The 20,705-nt window shown below is 43.3% G+C and overlaps 1 protein-coding gene across 2 annotated transcripts in view; it reads right to left on the reverse strand.

The window, feature by feature from the left end:
* Glis3 (GLIS family zinc finger 3) overlaps positions 1–20,705 on the reverse strand; it is a 426,677-nt gene that overhangs the window by 23,612 nt on the left and 382,360 nt on the right. For both annotated transcript variants that reach the window (XM_031390036.1, XM_031390037.1), the window contains one exon: positions 12,347–12,515. In XM_031390036.1, the coding sequence (XP_031245896.1) occupies positions 12,347–12,515 (169 nt within the window). The remainder of the gene's footprint in view (positions 1–12,346; positions 12,516–20,705) is intronic.

The following is a 20,705-nucleotide window of genomic DNA, read 5'->3' on the forward strand; positions in this document are numbered from 1 at the left end:
TAAGCACAAATTCAATTTATACAAATTTGCAAGAATCAGTTAAGAAACATTTTGTTATTTTCATTCATAAATTTTTAGAATCAGTTTTACTTCTGCCTAAAACTGCCATGTAGTATTTTAACAAAAAGCCATTGCATCTCTGTTAATTTGTATGTATTAAGTTTCCTGCTGAAGGTAGAGAAGAACAGATAATTAAGATCAGAGGTTACGTATGGCAGAAGAGGAGTATGAAGGTGAAGACAGAACCATACAGTTAGAGGCGAGGGCCCCAGATACAGCTGAGAACAACAAACACCAGGAAGACAGATGCTACAAGCTTGACTCAAGAATCCACAGACCCCAAGAACCCCAGCAGTTTTAGACCACTTCGTGCAAGAGAAGAAACCCAGAGGGTCAGAGAGGGTCCCAAAGCTTGTTAGTTATCACTACCTTTCCAGCTGCAAGGAAGGGAGGCCTCCCTAACTTCTCTTCTAAACGTCTGCAGCTGTTTCCCAACCCCGAACATCGGCTTGTATAAAAATGAGTACGTTCTGAGTGTTTTGCTCAGAAAAACCTGAGGGATGTATTTATGTGGCGATCGATGGTAATAATGATGATGATGTAGAAAATGTTTCCTGATGCTAAAATAAAACAATCAATGTCAATGACAGGTTATATCTATTTGTATTTTTTTTCTTCTACAGAGTATTTCATCTCGCAGATATGTCAGGTGGAGGTTACATGGTGCTAATTCTGAGTTACACCATATCTAAGAGGCACAAGATAGATCTTCTATACACCAACTGAGGATTCACAGTGGCCATTTCAGAAATTTTCTTCCAGTTAGGCTGCTAGTGTCTGCTTATGCTTTTCATAGGACCTCAAAAGAGATGACTACTGTAGAAATAGGCACATACCAGACTGAGGGGTGGGGGTGGGAGGGGAAGTCCCTGCTTCCCAGAAACAAAACGCACAAAAGTAAACCAGACCTGAGCCAACCATTGCCACTCCCTTGGTGGGGGGTCGGTATGACCTCATAATGAGCAATGGTTTGCTAAGAAGAGGAGGCACAGGCCCCGGGGGGAGGGGAGGCTTTGAACCCTCGTAAATGATCCTTTTTGCAGAAGGGGGCACTTCAAAGGTTCTTGTAAACGCTCATTCATGCACACCTCAGGAAATAGCTGATGGTTTGGCCATGCTCCTTCCTTTCCTGCCTTCTCTGCCCTAATTTCCCTAACACCAGGCTCCCCATGTGGCAGTGGGCTGGCCAGCAGAAACAGCTCACCCTTCCTCAAGATGTAGCACTGACTCCTAGATGATCACAAGACAGCAGGTCCCAAGTGGGACAAGCACAGTTCACACAGAGAAACCTGGGAAGGGATGGAGAAACAGGGGATGCAGAGAGGCACATGGGTCAGGTGCACACAGGCTTGGACTCCAGTGCTCTCTCTTACTAGATAAGAAAATCTGAATAAATCCTCTAACTCTCCCAGCTTCTACAGAAATGTAGGACAAAAGATAGCCCAATTTCCCTCAGAATTGAAAAGTATGAGATTATTCTATTTTTTTTTCTTTTTTCATTTAGGAGATATAATCTAGGCACTGACCAAGCTGGTGCAAGCACAGAGGGAGGGGCAGCTGAAGACCCATTTCTCTGTATTTCTGGGACTTAAGGAAAAGGAAGCAACCAAGTATATCTAAGACTAAGTAAAAAGACAGTACTGTCCTAGCAAGTGAATGTCACAGAAGAAACAACAGTAGATAAGGTACATTGTACAGAAGTTTACACCCAGAAATCAGGGATCTCAACTGTACTAGCAAGTGAGTGTCAGAGAAGAAACAGCAGTAGATAAAGTACATTGTACAAAAGTTTACATCTGGAAATCAGGGATCTCAAAGAACTTAAGTTTAGAAATGTCTGACAACTTCAGGTGATGAGTGCATGCTTAGGGAGCGGAGGGTTGATCTAAATAGAGTGGCCCATATAGGGGAGCAGTTCTCAACCTGTGGGTTGTGACACTCCTTTGGGGTCGTCTAAGACCACTGGAAAACACAAATATAAATGTAGTATGAAGCATAATAGATGCCAAACATAACAGTAGCAGTATTAGAGTTATGAAATGGCAATGAAATAGTTTTATGTCTAGGGGTCACCATGTCATGAGGAACTCTATTAAAGGGTCACAACATTAGGAAGGTTGAGAACCAATGATGTAGGGCATCTCCGGCATGCGTTTTTGGTGAGTCAGAGCCTAAGAACTGCCCAAGATTATGGTCCTGGAGTTATGTTAGACCACTCAGGGAAGGCTCAGAACAAAAAAGAAATCTGAGGAGGCCTTTTTGTCTTGACAGTTCCAGTATGGATGCTGACACTGATCTTTGGGTTCATTTTCTAGTTTGAGGAGCAGTCTTGGGGTCTCTAAGGGTCTAATTTCTCGGTACTGACTTAATATATCAGTACTATCATGGCACATTGCAGGTGGAGGGGATCTGGTACCAGTTTTGGATGACAGTAAAGGAGGGCAGGAATGATGAAGGTACTTTCCTACCATACCATCTACTCCACACCATGCACTTTCTTACAGTAAGTCATGACACTTCTCTCTTGGGATTCAAACAAGCCAGTGTGGTTTGGTTTGTCCTCTTTGTCTTCCACTGGAGCTATAAACCTACTAAAGAAGGAAGAACACATACGAAGAGCTCCTTTCATTGTACTTACTGATTTGCTGCCTAGATGCAGAACTAATGGATACAAACTGGCCTATCCTGGATCTGTGCAAGGACTTTTTTTTCTTAAAAGAATTGTAGAGTATCATCTGTGAGGATTTTAAAATTCATCTGTGAAAACTAATCAATGAAAAATGGCTTGCTGTTTACTGCAGGACAGGAGGATGGGGGTGGGGGAAGAAGGAGAGGGAAGAAATCCTTTTCAAAACCTAAAAAGAAAAGCATAGTTTTAAGGATTTTACATCTGATTTAACATCTTTTTCAAAAAGGCCCAATAATAATACCACACTTTGTATAGCCAGACGGCTCTCCAGTTTAGTAGACTTTAGTGGTCTTTATAACGATTTATGAATCACTTCATGAATTCCTGGCTGATTCATCTGGGTGACTATAGTATCTACTTATACTTCCCTTCTGTCTCACAAAAGAGACACTTGGACTCAGTTCAATCCAGATTTGTCCCCAAATGAATCACAGCACGTTACTGGGGGAACTGCAGATTGAATTTGGCTTCTGGGACAATTGGGGGCAGCTTTCAGTAATGAAGAAATGGTTGCTGAGAGGTCTGGGTAATTGCAAAACCGTCCATCTGGGCAGGACCAATGCTGGCCAAGAGCTGTGTGTCCATCCAAGGAGTTGGTCTTCAGTCAAACAGCCAAATTGGTGCCCTAGAAAGGAGTAGAGCTTCTGTCTCCTCATAAACAGCTGGGTCAATAATTACTGCAAACAATTCATCAAACCAGAGGGGCTCAAGACTTAAGGACGATCCCCATGCCTCCAGAGAACATGATTTGAGGACTGTGGGCGAAATGATCATAGAGCTATAAATGGCGATTCAAACGTATATGTTAAAGAGTGAGCATTTGTGAAAATGGAATTGCCAGTGTGACCCACAGGAGAGTTATTCCACTTGGGAACATGGAACAAGCTGTAAAGTCAAGAAAATATTCAGTGCTAAAGGTTATGAATTTTATATATATATTATATATGTATATATAATATATATATATATATATATATATTTATTTCTGGCCAACTATGAAGTGATGCCAAGGATATTGTTGTTTTCCTTTGTGGCAAAGAAAATGTAGGAGAAATGACCTATGGTATACAAGAGCAATGAATCCTGCAAAAAACAAGAGCTGAGTTCTGGAAATATCTGGATTCTAGGACTGACTGTGACTCAGTCACTTGTTCTCTTTTAGAATCTCTTGTGAATGGTAGGAACAGAAATGCACGATTCTGCCAAGTTCTCCTTTCAAAGGAGAACTAACCATAAGAAAATTCTAGCTAGGGTAGTCTTGGACATTTGATTTAAAAATATGCTCTAAAAAGAGAATTTCTGCAGTGCTGTGACTCTTCTTGGGTTGCTCTGAGTGCACTCAAATAAGTGGGTTAACTCCCCACCCTAGAACAAGGGGAGTGTCTCTTGTTTAACATGGCAGCCATGTTCAGTGTGCTTTCTGACATAATGTATTATGAAAGAGTAGCATCCAGAAGAGACTATAATGAGAATGCTAGACAAGAAAAAACTTTTTTTTTTCTAAACATGAGAAAGGGAGGTACAAATGTGTCCCTACACAGATTATCTTAAACCTTTCCACATGGCTTCAAAATGTAGTTTCTTTAAAGTCTATGCAACTTTGAGGATCAAATTTAAATGTAACTTCTGCATATCTAGATACATTTGCAAGCCAGTGCTAAGCTAAATGAGACTACACAGTCAGTATAATCTGTGAATTTTAAGAAACTATCTGAGACTATCTGAGAGGTAGTTTGTTCAGTAATTGACATATGGCATTTGGATGTAGTTTCTTTCCATCTTTGAAACATCAAGTAACTATGAAGGAGTATTACTACCGTCTCTCGAAAGTGAGGCTCAGTACTGACTAGAGATGTGAGTCGCTGTTTCAAAGGTCACAGTCAGCCAGGGCTCATGGTTCTTCTGGGTGGACAGAGAATAACTTCTTGGCCATTTATTTTCAACTTGCATTTGGAGCACCCTCAGCCAGCAATATCCAAGGACTTAGCAAATGCTGGTCACTGTTACCAAAGAACTACTCAGTAGAACATTCCATTGCTTCCAAAGACTTAGCCCTCTACTTGGTGTCAATTCCTGGGCCCAGGTAAATGAGCCATTTGCTCAACTGAAATATATCTTTGAATATTGTGTTTGTTTCTGTTTCTGGAGGGAATAGCTATTCAAGAAGAGAATATAGATCTAAAAGAATGTCCCTTACCATTTGCTCTGGGGTTGACTAAAAACGTGGATTGCTTTCTTCTTACTTCTGACTACACACAAAAGCAAAGACATTGTTTTCCAGAAAAAAAAAAAAAAGACTCACCTAAAAAAAAAAAAACCATTGTGTCTTAGTATCTATTCACCTTGATAGTCTCCTTCCTGACTAACAGATAGCCCCTCAATTGCAAAACACGATGGGAGTCTCTGAGCCGCCAGCACCTCACTTAGGGAGAGAAATGACTTGTGTGTTTAGATCCCATTGCCAGAACAGGACGTGGAGGCTCTCTCCAGAGTGACCTGTTCCACTGTGTGAGCACTAATCAGGCTGGGAGACTGCTGAGTCTCACCCTGGAGATTCAGGATTTGCATAACCTGTTGAAGAGAGCGTACAAGTTTGAATAATACCACGGCCTAGCAACAGTATCATAGTTCTGTTGCTTTGTGTGTTAAAGTAGGGGTGGCAAAAAAGGAATTCTATCTTCCTTCAAGGCGTCGTCTTTCTTGCAGTTATGACTCACTTTCATGACAGAAAATCCCAGGGGACTAAGAAAACATCATCTTGGCTTTAACAGGAGATGGTTTTGTTTGGAATGTGGAACAAAATAAAGATGGCTGACATGGCTTCTAGAGACCAAGTGACCTCCTTAGCATTTTAAAAAAAAATTGTAACTTTTGTGGACATCTTAATATTGATTTTGATATGTGCCTATGCTTAAGATAAAATGATAAAAGTGTGTTTCAGAAATTTAAAAAAAAAATCGCATGGACAATAACATGATGTGAGGAAGTACTGAGCCCAGAAGGCAGCTGTTTGCTTGTGAAGTCTCACAGCAAGGTCTCAAGCAGGGACGGAAGTGACTCAAAGGAGAAGGTGGCGGAAGGACAGACAGTAACCACGCGCTGTCCAGTAAGAGTAAAGCCATCATTGCTGTGGAGTTCCTACCCCCATCTCCACTCTCCTCAGGCAATTCCACAGATCTTAGAAGCATGGAGGGCTTAGGATGGGAGTGGCCATTGGCACCTTTACAGTTTCTGCCCTCAGAGAGACCTAGTATAATGGAGTGGATATAAATCCATAATAACGTCAGGCAATGTGCTGGCAAAAGGAAAGAGAGCACAGTCAAGCAACACAGTGAAGCTGGATGGGGAAAGCTTCTCTCAGGCCAACATTGAGGCTCAGACCTGGAATCCCAGCACACAGGAGACAGAGGCAGGAGAATCATTTTGAGTCTGAGGCCTGATTTACCTAGAAAGTTCTAGACCATCCAGGGCTATATGAGAATCCATCTCAAAACCAATCAACCAACCAACAAACCCTCTCAAATAAACTAACAAAGGCTCTCCAAAGAAATGCCTCTAAAATGGCACAGTTTGAGCAGACCCTGGAAGAAAAAACAGTCATGCCAAGCAACATCATGATGATCTAGTGTCTCGGGATCAGCAGATGCAAAGGCCTAGGGGCAAGGCAAGTCAGTCCTTTCTAAGAACTGCATGAAAGCTGGTAAGGCCTATTAAACAAGGGTAGCAATGGAAGGACGCTTGGCTGGAGCCTGACCACAGAGGATCATCACATCTTGGTAGGATTCAGAGAGAGAGAGAGGAACAAATGATTTATTTACATTTTAAAGGACAGGTCTTGAGGCACAGAGCCAAGGCTGATGAGATGGGGTTAGAGGACTGCTGTGGACAGTCAAAATCAGTCACAGAGAGGACAGTGCTGCTGTACTCGAGATGGAAGGTCAGGTGGGGGCCCAGAATCGACCAGAAGAATGGTACTGATTAAGCCTGAAGTCCACTGACAGATTGATGAGTTAATTACACGTGAAAGAGCAAGGGAAAAGATCAGAGGTGAGTCCTAGGCTTTTCAGGTCTTTGGTGGTAAATTAGAGATAAGAGTTAACTCTTGATTATATTACAGAGAAATATACTAAAGCCTGAGAGTTTGATGGAAATCTTAATCAGAGATAGGCCAGGGAAGATTACAAAGCCATTATATTTTACATCCATTCATATTTTTATGGTATTTAGGAATTCTCAAAGTGTGTGTGTATATGTGTATATGTGAGTGTGTGTGTGTGTATGTATATATGTGCATGTGTAGGTGTGTGTGGGTGTGTATGTGTGTCTGTATGTGTATGTGTGTGTGCGTACATATGCACACATATGGACATATTGGGAAAGGAGGGAGATTTTAGACTCTTCCTCTCTTAATCTCAAATGTCCATGGATGTCATCTTTCTAGACAGCATTAGACATCCTCAGGAGATGCTAAGTGAAAATAACATCCTGACTTCTACTCTAACTCTCTGATGCCTGCATCTTCATCATCCAGCTGTAGAGCCTGCTGCTATGGCACATACTCACTTTGTGTCACATGATCATGAGAATCAAGATTGATGGACGTTAGTTATTGTCTGTGTTTATTTGCTGCCCTCTGGGTTAGGAATGTCTCTGTGAACATGACAAAATATCTGCCATACACATCAGGGGTCACACAGTGATGAGCACTGAGTAAATTGTATCTATGTGAGGATGCACACAGTCGTAGCCAGAGTCAATTCTCCTCTAATATAATAGACAAGCAAGGTCGACAAGTGCTTCTGAGTCCCAGACCTTTGTTACTCTCCCTAACACAGAGATAATTTTCAATTTTTTGACACCTGGGGATTCTTCAAAGACCTGAAAATCCCATAACTATGTAGTGTACACTCTTGGAATGGCCAAGAACAAAATGATCCTTTCAAGTTGTACAAGAAAGTAAAATAACATCGACTCCACGGTCTTGAGTCTTAAGAGTTTCAAAGGACAGCCTTTGTCTGACTGAGGACCAAGTGATACACTTTCTTGTCCCTTGTCCTTCCTTCTGGAAGGTATTCAGCATTCTCTGTAGGTGAAGATCAGACACATTTAGAATGAGCGCTACAGTCACTATGGTTTTCTATTGGCCAAATAATAAACCCTTGTTCAGAAGAAGCTCAACTTCCTTAGTGTGGCTAATACCAGGTAACTCTCAGTTACATCTCTGCCATCGCCATGCTTGTCACTGTCCCTGTTTACATCTGCACCTATAGACCACTGACTTTCAGAGGCGATACAGCTTCCTCTATTCCTTCCACCTCCATTTTGAGAGTAGATGCTCTTGCTTGGTGCCTCCAAAGCCACTGCACCACCCTTTCTTTCTTTAGTCTTCATAATCACCAGCCTAGTGAAAGACTCCATGGAACCAAGGAGCCCCTAGGGCTAGGGCAGATCCTGTTAAGCTTTGACATCTTGTTAGATTTTTATGAGTACTGAACACACACTAGGACATTCGGAAGACAGAGGCTATGAAGAAGCTGTGTAGACGAAGATGCCAAGATATGTGTTTGTTCAGGAGCAGGAGTAGGAAAGCAACAGGCCTAGTTGAGAGGTATTCTGAAGCTACATACGCGGGCCATAAGAAAGCACCACACCTCTTAGCAATGTGTGTGTGCCTAACATGCGTGCTGGATGGGCTCCTAGGAATTGAATCAAAATATACAGGAGGTATAAGATGGAAGAAGTATTTAAAATCAAGACCACCGTCCTTCTGACAAAAAACCAAAACAACAAAACCCCAAACAAACAAACAAACAAAAAACAAACCAAAATCAAAGAGAATACTATGGGATCCCTCCATGGGGCCATGCTCTTTGTCCCTTGTTAAAGCTTCCTTAGTGCCTGGCATAGAACTCAGAGCAAAGTCCTCTGAAGCTTATGAGCTGGTAGATCTTAAGAACCAAGGAGTTCCCAGGGGTATGTGCCTCTGACCCAAGAGAGGGGGAGGCTTCCTGCTTGAGAAGCAAGCTGAGCACTGAAGGCTGCATAGAACAGTCAGAAAGGCTGAGCTAAGGCACCACAACAAGCCAGGTAAGTGAGAAGAGTGAACGGCCAGCTTGCCTGGAATGGAGAGCTTTAGTAACTGAGAAAACAATGAGGAGAAATGGTTACTCTTTGACCTTCAGCATCCAGGCAGATGGTACCAAGTCTCCAGTGGTGAGTTAGAACATGATCCTTATGAGCATTAGCTTTGGATAGTCAAGAGACATACAAGCCCTAGGTTTCTAATACTCAGGAGGGACTCCAGAAACTGGCAGTCTGTATTTGGTAAAGGTGATTTGACTACTTTTTCTCAGTCTGTTTTTTTCTTTTCGTTTTTTTTTTTTTTTTTTTTTTTTTTGAGACAGGGTTTCTCTGAGTAGCTCTGGCTGTCCTGGAACTCAGTCTGTAGACCAGGCTGGCCTCGAACTCAGAAATCCGCCTGCCTCTGCCTCCCAAGTGCTGGGATTAAAGGCGTGCGCCACCACGGCCCGGCTGACTACTTTTTCTAAAAGGATGATTCCTAACATTTTTCTGGTCTTAATTCTTGTGCCAGACTATATATTGTGTAAAGAGACACATTCCTCTCTTTTCCTTTAACCATTTATGTCTCAGAAGTCTCAGAAATGGGGCTCAGGAAAGCTTTTAGAAGCTCCTCCATTGTGGAGAGTGCACCTCCCTGTCACGGACACTACAGATTGCATCATGTGTGTGACCTTCAGAAGGATGAGAGGCAGCTTCCGTTCTCTTGCAAAAATGAGTGACACGAACTTTGGTGACTTATTACTGGGGCTACTAAGATTTCTCCAGTTCAAAATGGCCACCATAAGTATTTTTGTATTTGTTGGTATAGCAGTCACACTATAAAACCCAATGACTTAACATTTCCAGAGACACTGAGTTCCTCTCAATGGAAGCCACTATATAGACATAAAGTACAGGTGGCTCATATAACATGACATAGTAAAACAGGACTTCCCATAAGAAGTGCAAATCAACATCAGGGGATGGGCTGTGGCACTGTTCAAATCCCCAAAATTAAGTGTCATTCAGTTAGTACTTAAAAATAAAAATAGACTCTCATCAAATTGAGAAAACTTGCACTTACTTTGATGATGGTCAGGATGAAAGAACTGGATGTTAGATGGGCAGCTGCGGTGGGCCCTTTCTAACTTCTGACAGTGACTCAGTCCATTTTATTAATGAGCTAAAGCTAAGTAAATGATGAATCAATGCCTGCAAAGCAGGAAAAGGTGCCAGCGTCCCACTAAAATCGCAGAGTGTGATCAACCTGTTTCCGTTAAGAAAACTGCTGGAGTTTTTACTGGGGGATTTCCCAGGCAAACAGAGTGAAGGTGTATAAACCCAGAGCGGAAGGTAAACCCATTTCCTCTCCATGTTCTCATCCTGGTCCCTAGTGAAAACATAGTGAATAACTCAAGGTTTCTTCATGGCCTCCTTCTTCTCGGACTTGACTGGAAGAGATAAGCAACATCTCACGTTTGCCCAATCAGTCAGTGTGGGGTCAGGATACATACGTGCCCTGTGTGGCAAGGGCATGAAGTAAAAGTGCAAACACGTCTTCATTCATTCCCACTGAGCTACTGTGTCTTCCCATCCCCTCCCTCCTTTCTCCCACCATGGTTACTTATATTACTGATCACTGCGTGCACTCTAGATTCCAACTGTAATCTGTCAGTCACACTAGTACCTCATGATTGTCTAGGAAGCCATGTGTAGCCTACTGTATGCTATGCTGAACGATGTTTTTTGGCCACCTGCAAACTGTACAAATGCTAAAAGGGATAAGCTCCTCTCAGGACCTGGTAGGACAGACTTCCTGTCTCCAGGGAGCATGTTAAGGGGTAGTGACCACTGACATGGTTTTGCTTAGGTCCTTCAAAGTGCGGCTACACTTTACCATGTACACAGGACCGATGAAATAATTCCTACCTTCCAATTCATATTTCTAATGATCCCATACATCCACATGGATCTTTTACCACCTCACAAAATCTCTCTCTCCCTCTCTCTCTCTTTTATTTCCCAAAGTTTGTTAAAAGGCACAATTTCAAGAGAGAACTTGGGTATTGGTTTGGCTCCTTCTCTCCATCCTTCAGCAAGTCTGCCTCCTAATGAAGCTCTTGAGTAACTTCTTCTTACTTCTCTGTCATAACTCCAGGCACCATAGTATTCACAAGGAACCTCACACCAGCTTCACTCTGTAACCTCCCCCATCTCCCACCCCAACTGCAAATGCACACTCCTCCCTCTCTAATGTCAGTCTGACTGGGTCTTTCTCCTAGCAGTGGTTATTTGCTTCCAGTAGGATAGGGCCAACTCCTCAGTTTAAAAACACAAGGCTTCACTGAAGCCAGCCGTTATCACCCAACCATTATCCACATTCATCCCGCACGCTGTAACCCTGAAGGGCCAGGACTCTGTGCTTGCTGTGTGTCCTCATCTCTTCTGTATCTTGCGGGTGTCCTTCCTGCCCTGGATGCTGCTCCCCTTTATCTATGTGGAGACAAATTCCTTGTCTCTCGATGCCTCTACTGCCAATCTTTTCGCTCACTGAGAAACTGCTGGGTTTGTGGTTCACAGAAACAGATGCATTTGGGGAGCAGAGGCATGAGACCCCACCCTCAGACTCAAACCTCGAAAGCCACTGGAGAATTCAGAAGTAAAAATAACATGGAACATAGAGTTCTTTAGGGATTCTTTGCCCACAGAAATTCCTTAGGAGGGAGATATCAACCAAAGCCATTGCATCAACAGTCCCTTTCTGATCTGTCACATAACATCCTCTGTCACCTTATAATCTTTTCCCATGGTGCTCCAGTTGGGAGATGAACAACTGCCCATGGCCTGTGTGTTGAGGCATTGCCTTGGCACCTCCCTCTAGTGCTCCCTGGGAAGTGGGGCCTAGTGGAAGGAAGTTAGGTTGCCGGCAACATGCCCTTGAAGGGGGAATGGAGAATGTTGTCCTTTTCTGTCTCTTTGCTTTCTAGGCACCAGGAGATGAAGAAGCTCCCCTCTGCCACATGTTCCCACTCCGATGAGCCCAGAGCAGGGCCCAGGGACCATGGGCTGAGTTCTTGGAAACTGTGAGAACCAAGACCAACTTACATGTTTCTTTGTTTTTGTTCCCAGTCATTCTGTCGATAATAGAAGCCTGCTTAGCATACAAACTTGGATTGCTATCTGCGGACCTAGGGTACCGTTCCTATCTAGAGAGCTCCTCAACTCACTGGAAACTGAGTCCCAAAGCAAGATGGAGAGAGGTAGCAACCGTGGGGCCTTGTGGTACATCTTCCAGCTCTTGACACCCGAGAGCTCCATTGCCAGTATCATTTCATTTGTGATACACATATAAAAAATGTAACAGATAATGAGATATCTGGTCCACATACTTGGTGTATGTTACTTTTAAAATGTCACCCCTGGGTAACTCAACCCACCAACAGATTATTAATAAAATTCAGCAACTGTCAGAGCTCTTCTCGGTAGAGGGAGGTTTGGCGGCGACACCTATTATGAGAGAGCGACAGATGGCCTTACCTCTCAGTGCCTGCGTCCACAGCTGTGAGTGGAGGTAACTGGGAGGAGGGGTTGTGGGGGCTCCCCTGTACATTATGTCCCGGAGAAGGGTGACTGACAGGATGTGGGGGTGGCACGGCCCCAGCAGCTGTTCCACTTCGGGTTGAATGATTGCTGGCGAAAATGGGAGCTGAAATCAAGAGAGAAGCAGCATGAGACGGTGCCCTGAAGGAGGCCCACATTTTAAACACCAAAGCTGACAGCGAGCATATTTCAGGGGCTTGTTTGTTTTTCTCTGAGTGCCTTTTAGGGAACAGTTCTCCCCTTCCTGGATACACACAGCTTTTGTTTCTATGGTAGAACAGGTTCCCTGGCTCTGGTGCCTTCATCACCATCTCAGGAGCTCTGCCTGAACTTGCTCCAGGCTCACCTTTGCCTCTCAAGTGTGGTGTGCCCTTGCCAGCTCCCTATCTGGTCATTATAATTAATCTTGTGCTGTTTGCTTCTGAGCAAAGGGTTCTGTGCGCTTTTCAGTCACAGAGGATGATAGCTGCATAATGACATGTTCAGTCAGCTGATTTCAAGGAGCTCAGCACAGCTTCCACTGTGCAGCAAGATGCTGTGGGCCAGGCCTCTGCTCTCTCTGCCATTGCCACACTTCAGCACAAAGACAACAGAACACACCTGACTGCAGTTCCAACACAGGGTCCTATATTCTTCACTAAGAGCCTGACAGACTGCAGTCATTTCCTTGATGGTGTGATGAATCCTCTTGCTTTCATTCCCAAGAGGCCCTTATCCAAGATGAGAAAGTAAGTAATGGTAGTCTTCATACACAGCACAGGTCTGTCCCCACCACTGCCCATCACACGCAAAGGGTGAGTCAGAACCTCGTACTTGGGGCAGCTCCACCTTTGAGAACTGTGAAGGACCTCAAACTTGCCTATGTGCCCATTTACATCAGCTAATTGGTAAGATGTTGCCTGATAACCGGGGCTTGTCACTTTCAAAGTCTATCAGAAAGGAAGGACCTTAGTGTGGGGGACCTACTTGACAGACATCTCATTAGGCTGTAATCAGGTGACATTATTATCAATGATGTCCTTCACTTCCTTCTCAGTATACAGTTCCATTCTATGCCCATTTCTGCCCCTTTTGAACTTTACTAATATCAAAGAACAAATGGATTTTTTTTAAAAAAATTAAAGAAATCAAGTTCAGGATTAAGAAAGTCATATTATCAAAAAGATATGAAGGTTGAAAAGTTCAGGGAGTTGTATTTTTAGACCAGTATCACTTTCATCCAACCTCACCAGGATAGAATTAAGACCCCAGATGACCCAGCCCCCAAAAGACTAATCCAATGGCATAGAAGTTCAAGGACTTACAGGAGCGTGTGAAGAGGCAGAATTACCATCTTCCCGCTCAAAAAGCTACTGACATGGGTGTGATCTCCTTTGAAGGGTTTATTTCTGGTAAATCAGCATTCTGTCAGGTTCACTCCTATCCTCAGAAACCTTCACCCTTCCACAGTCCTCTGAGTCGTGAAGTGGCGGCAAGGCCAGGAAGTGCTTACCAGTTCAAAAAGTCAAGCCCAGGCTTCTCATGTGCATGTCAGCTTCCATGAAAGTTACACATCTGCGAGCTTGCTGGAGTCACCTTATGAATCACTGCCCTCATTTGTGCCCTGCTGGCTCAGGGAACCACAATTCTGCCTGTATTCCCCATAATAATGTGGCCCAAGGGAGAAGGCTGCTTGGATTGACTGTAGCAATAGTTAGTTTCAACATTGGTGTTTGTCAGCATGAAGTTTGGATTTTATATACTGCTCTAAAAACAAATGGAATAATAGGTCACAGAAACACCTTGAAACACAGCTACCTTTATAAAACTCTGCTTTAGGTATAGAGACAATAGCTGTCTTTTATTCTGTAATTGTTGCTGAACATACCCCATCGCTTATTCATGCCTACAGGTATTTTGTTTGTATGTGTTTATGTTTATTACAAGGGAAGTGCTGCCCTCACTGTTTACAACTTCATGGGCAATAGGGAAACTTGGTTGCACATGCTAAGCTTTACAATATGGTTCAGCAGAAAATAGGTCTATAGTAACTGCTTTAGTTGGATTTGACATTAGATACAATTAAATAGCTAGACAATTCGGGGTCACTTATAGCCTGTCACTGAAAAGTGAAGACTTGCTGAAGGACTCTGCTTTCTCCCAGTCAAGTCACAACCAACACCTATCACTCATTCTCCCATCTTCTATCCATCCTTCCAACATTATTTAAATGGTATGTCTGCTATATATTTGGCTAGTCCACCATTTGTGTATTTCTGTCCTTGACAGAGTTTCAGCTTGAAGATAAAGAAGCACAAGTATGTATTAATTCTATCAAAATACCAAGATTTACTAATGCAGACCTCTTAACAGGGCCCCAACACTTTAACACACTAATTTGTGGCTCTACCCAAGCCAGATAAGCAACCGCATCTGGAATTTATCCCAGCAGTTTCTCCTTTGGTACTTTTGTCCTCTACCCTGACATACTTGGTTTAGAATTCTCGCCTTCCTCTCCCTTTCTCCTCTGATGGGGACCGAACCTGGAACACGATGCGTATTAAGAAAGTGAGCTACCCTGAGCTACAACCATGGTCTCTTTTCAGACTTCACTAAGGAGCTGATCATTCTACAAATATTTGTGGAGTAGCTACCATGTGGTAGACACAAAACTTAGTCCTGGGATAAACTATAAAACAAGACATATCTTTTATTACCAATTGCATTAATACATGTTTGCTTTCTGAATGAATAAAGACAAGCAACCTAAATGCCAATAAAATCTATCTTGGGGCTCTATATATAGAAGTAGAAATTTTATCTAACATTTTCTATTCCCTTCTGATCAAAGATTGCACCAGGGTAGTATTAATTCTCTCAGATTTGTAGCAGACACATCTTAACCTCAGGGCATCCAAGAGTCCTGGAGCAGAAAGTCAGCAGTATGTGGTACAGTTGAGGGAAGCTCTTTCCAAGCTTTATGAAGGTATAGTACAAAGGCCAGGAGGAGGAAGTGGTGGAGAGGGTGTGTGGGGTAAACTCTTTGAGGTAACTGGCATGGAGCTGAAGGCCAAAGGTAGGGTCTTCCTAGAGCTCTCGGGTCACACACATGTCCACAGCCCTTTATAACTATAGCTGGTTCATGGCATTGAGATGTTCCTCTACCAGGGACCCCTTGAGAAGAAAGGGAGGGCTTCAGGGCTTCAATTTAAGTCTGAATTAGAAGGCATTTGAACAGTTTCTTATATAGGGCCCAATCAATCACTTTTTTTGCAAAAGAAAGCAAACCACTTGCTTCTGTGTCGTGGGAGGCAGCAGGAGATGCTAAGAGCAAGTAGAGAGAGGATGGCTTAGTTGAAAGAACTAATCATTGTCTATAGAGAACAGTCTGTCTGCAGCATCCGGGTTAGAGTTGCTACTTTTAGGTATTCCCTGTAACCCAAACAATGAAATGAAATTGAGGATAAGTAATAAAGACACAAGCATGTCTTTCTAGTGTACTTCCAAAGGACAACTACCTGGGGTAGCTATGGCTGCAGCGGGACTATCCTTGGCCTTTATCAAAGAAACTGTTACCATGGCTGAGAAAAATGTCTTTGCTATATACAGTGACTCCAGGAACACCTAACCTCATCAAGACATACATCGAGAATATACTTTTAAGTACTACAGTATCCAAGTATTATTTCTTCACTCATCTGAACACAATATTCCACTACCTTCTTTGCACAAGGCAGGTAGGTGCTAAACTTGATTAATGTTTTAAGTTTGAATGCCTCCAGGCTTTCCACAGACCTGGCTGCTTCAGCATCTCCTTACTGACAAACCCACAGGCTTTGCCAAGGTATTTCCAATCTTAGGAAGAAAATCTCCATGTTGGAGTGGAACTGTAAGGTTATTCACAAAAGAAAAAAAATATTTCTGTACTTAATCAAAATTATTTCCACAGTGCAACTAATGGAGTGTACAATGTGGCCCACCGATCAAAGCCTACAGAGAACGGATCCCTCCAGAACTCAGACAGTATTAACAAAACTGTTGTGACCACATCAACCGGACGCAGACTGCCCCTGAGGACAGCTTTCATTGTTGAGTCACCTTGGGGGTCAGTGCTGTCTCCAAAGCTTGAAGGGGGCTTTTCTGTGAACTTCCAGATACTGTTGGTGATTGGCAGCTGGAACAACTGATTAGGCACAGCAAAGAACAAACTAGAAGCCCTTACTGCTTTTGTGATTAAGTGGTGGTGAACTCCCCCAGGGAATAAAGCCTGGTGACGCAAAGAATGTATGAACTCTGCCTGCTGCCCGGAGCCAGAAGCCCTCTTCCATACTGCTCAGGACTCCTTTACATGGGGCCTGGCTTATGGCTGACCTCGACCCTGTCTCCAACAATAATAGGCAGAGGTGGCTCTGTGATCTATGTGGCTCTCAGGCCCTCAGGGCTGGTGAAATCTGGTGAAGTTTAAGGCTGCTACCTTAAACTATTTCATTTAATCAGGGTCAATCAGCATCTTTATGTCCAAATAGTGGCTATTAATCTGCCATTTCTAACGGACAGGGCACCGTTGGGGGATACTTCACTTGGGAGGTATTTACCACACAAAAGGTGTACTTTAGGAAGCCTATTTGCCTTGGGCCATTCGAGGTCTGTTGTAGTCTACTGCCCACATCATTTGTTGATTGTTTTCATCATGCAGAGGGTGGGCACAAAGAATTTCCTGTAGGTCTGAGGCATACAAAATTAGCTATCATAGACAGGCCTCACAGAGTAAGCCTGTAATCCTAACTAATAGGCAGAATGAAGTAAGAGATCTCAAGTTCATGGCCCACCTGGGCAGTTTAGTGAGACTGTCTGAAACAAAGGTCAAAAGAGGTAGTCATTCATATAGCTCAGTGGGCAAGTCCTTGCCTGGTAAGTGCAAAACTAAGTTCAATTCACAATACAGCAGAGAATAGCTAGTATGCTTTCTTGTTCAAAAGGATGGGAAGCTACATTTGTTCTTTGATAATATAACCCAAAAGAATTAGGGAAGGAAGACATACTGATTCACTAGGTCTTGGGCTAAGGCATGTTGAGATTCTAAATTTCTGTGACTCTCGAAGTGGACCAGGTGCGTCCATGAAGTAGCAGGGGCTAGACTAGGTCTCAGGGGCATTCCATCTACTTTGTCTCCATATTGAGGGATTCACGATTATGACTGATTGAATACTTGTCATGTACCAAAGATTTACAAACATTTGCTATTTTACTGATTAGGCTTGAACCCTAATCTGGTTCCTGGTTAGGTGACTTGGCTATGGTCACCTGGAAAGTAAATAGTGGAGGTGACATTCAAATCAGGAAGTAAGATTTCAGGCCACGTGCCCCTAACCACTACCCCGCACTGCCTCTCAAGTACCAGATGAATCAGAAACAAGGTGTAGCCATTTCTAGCACTGCACTTGAAAGGCCTCGTGGAGTAGAGACCCTCAGGTGGCCACCACACTCTCAGTGAGAATGTCAAAAATAGCACTCTCTGTTTCGTCCATTCTCAGCCCTGATGAGGGAAAAATTTTCCAGCTCTGAAATTTAACTCAGACAATAAATTAACTGAATTGTTCGGTTTGGAATACAGATCGCTGGTTAAGAACTGTGATTTCTTTTCCAGGTAAAGCTTTCCGATTCGTGTCAGAGGCATATTGATCCCCAGGTAAGGGAAGGAGTGAGGCCTGCAGGGGGACTGGTGAGCAATCGGCCGTACGTGCCCTTCACTGTGGCAAGCGTGTTGTCCTGCCTATGGATAACGTGCCACCAGAAGATTTACTGTGTCTGTGGAGACGACTGAGCTCCCTGTAAGTCTGTGCTTGAGGGCATTCATGGCCGCTGAAAAGCCCTAGCATTGCTCTGGCCTGTCCTCACCAGAAGGGAATCAACCTTATCCCAAGATGGTGACTCTGGCTTGTAATGAATGTCACAGCCATGTTGGGCTCCTGAGAAATGACATTAATTGCTTGGTGACTAGCAGAAGGGGAGGAAGCCTGGGCTGACCATTCATCTCTTGGGCAGAATTTCAAGGGTCAAGGCACAGAGGAGCAGACTAATCGATGAGACCAAGGTAAATTGGCTCTCAAGGAGACATTAACAAGAATTAGAGGGTCCGTAGGAGAGGTGAGCTTAATCTTGTCTTTCTGTCTCACTCCCAAGAGGAGAAATCTAGGGCCGGGAGGAGTTCGATAAGCCATTTAAATGCAATGGAAATTTTGGCTCTTTTGGCCTCATCAGAAATCAAGCACATGAGACAGGTGGTGTCAGCATGGTGAGGAACAGGAGACCACGCACACAATGGGAGTCACATGGACCTGGATTGCAAGTTTAGCCCTAGAGATTGACAGATTAAGATTCTTTATCTTAAAAAGGGTAATACTTCATACGATTGCATGGAGAAATATAAATATATAATGTAATAACAACCCAAACAGGAGCTGGGGAGATGGCTCAACAGTTAACATTATTTGCTGCTCTTGAAGACGGGCCCAGGTTTAGTTCCTAGAACCCACGTGCAGTCGGAACACTGATATACAGAAAATAAAATAAGATTAAAAGAATTAAAAGCCCATACAAAAAGGCTGAACTATGGGTATGTGCTTACAGAATGCTCTTATCATTTGACAACATTACTGCAATTAATACAAGCTTAATCTTAACAGGATTACTGAATCACAAAGACATGCATTGCTCCAAAATGGTATGTAATAAAGCTTTCCTATGCAAACCCCGGGTGAAAAGAACTGCACATAAACCGCGCACTCGAGACCTTCACCACAGAGGAGTTTATGCTTTCTCTTTAAGCAGCTTTCTATTGTTCAGTATTTTTATGTATATGCTACAAAGTGTTTGGGGCCCAGAACAAGTCCTGATAGGGTTAAAATGTGCTTTCCTTTGAAGGGGTAATACACACCTTTGCAATACAACCCAGAATACATTTCAGCTTAGAAGATAACAAGTCATTTTCATGCATGACTGCACTTCGTTAAGGAGCGAAAATGGGCTGTTACTAAAATGTCAACACAATTGTCCCTCTCGAAGCTTAGTTTATCTTGAAGTATTTTACATTTTCAGTGCTTCCGACTTGTTTGTTTCTCCTCTCCAGGAGCATAAAGATCCAGCCTTAGTTAATTTTCAGAATTCAAAGCAAGACTTCCCTTTAGACGTGCTGGGGAAAACAGCCAATACTGGGAGTGTTCAGATATCTGGTCCCCAAGAGTGAAAATTTAAGTCCAATACCATCTGCCCTTCTTCCCAGAACACCTCAAAGCAATTTAATTGCACCGTCATCCAATGGCAAACGCCCTCCTGACCTAAATTCACACACCAGAAAGAGTTTTCTAGCAAGGAAAATGCCTGCCAGGGTAATTTGCTAGGAAGGCTGTATTTGATTCTAAAGTTAATTGGAGAATGGGAGAGCCCCCAGTTTATGCTAATCCTTGTTGCTGACGAGAAGGGGCTACTTCCTGTTTCCCTCTGCCTTTCCTCCTAATGCCAGGGCACTGCCCCTCTGCCTCTCATCAGGAAGGGCATCATTCTGCATCCACATTCCACCTGTGTCAGGAGAAAGCCACTTCTTAAGAGTTTGCACATCCATCCCTCTAATCTTTCCCTTCTCCCTGCGGCATGAATAATTTTAATATTGCCAATCACTATGAACTCTATTCTTCCTACTGCCTCCCTCCCCATTCCACTTTGCAGTGTGGAGTATCATTACCCAGCAGCCCTAAGAAGAGCATAATGAAACGATCCCTTCTCAACCGCATCGGGTGGCTGTCACACTAAAGTGACACCACCCGTACATCCCTGACATACCACCCTCAGCTAATTGATGGCAAACAATGGCAACTGTCTCCAGTGCTCTAAGACAAAGGAAACATACACGTGTCACCTGACAGGAGAGCTACCTGGTAATGGATAAACAGATGTGTTAGAGGGCTGCTGGATTTAGGTAAGCGAGGGCACAGCTCTGAAGAATGTACCTATTAGCTTTGTGCTTAAGAGCCCTGCTGTTCACTAGGGAACAGAAATAAATAAGGTAAAATAAGAATTTATTGATGTCTGGACAGTTACATGAATATTCAGATTCTCTTACAAACAGATATCCTCCCAAGAGCTCCAAACTTCAGCACAGGCATCCCAATTACATTTCTAGCTCATGCAGCTAGATTTACCACCAGGGAAGAAGTTATTAGTGTTCGGTAGAGGATACATGCTTAGAAGCCTTTCTGGGGCACACCATGATACAACTAGAAGATATGGTTGATGTCACCCACACGAATGCCAAAGGTTA

The sequence above is a fragment of the Mastomys coucha genome, unplaced genomic scaffold, assembly GCF_008632895.1.
Source record: "Mastomys coucha isolate ucsf_1 unplaced genomic scaffold, UCSF_Mcou_1 pScaffold21, whole genome shotgun sequence".
Lineage (NCBI taxonomy): Eukaryota > Metazoa > Chordata > Mammalia > Rodentia > Muridae > Mastomys > Mastomys coucha.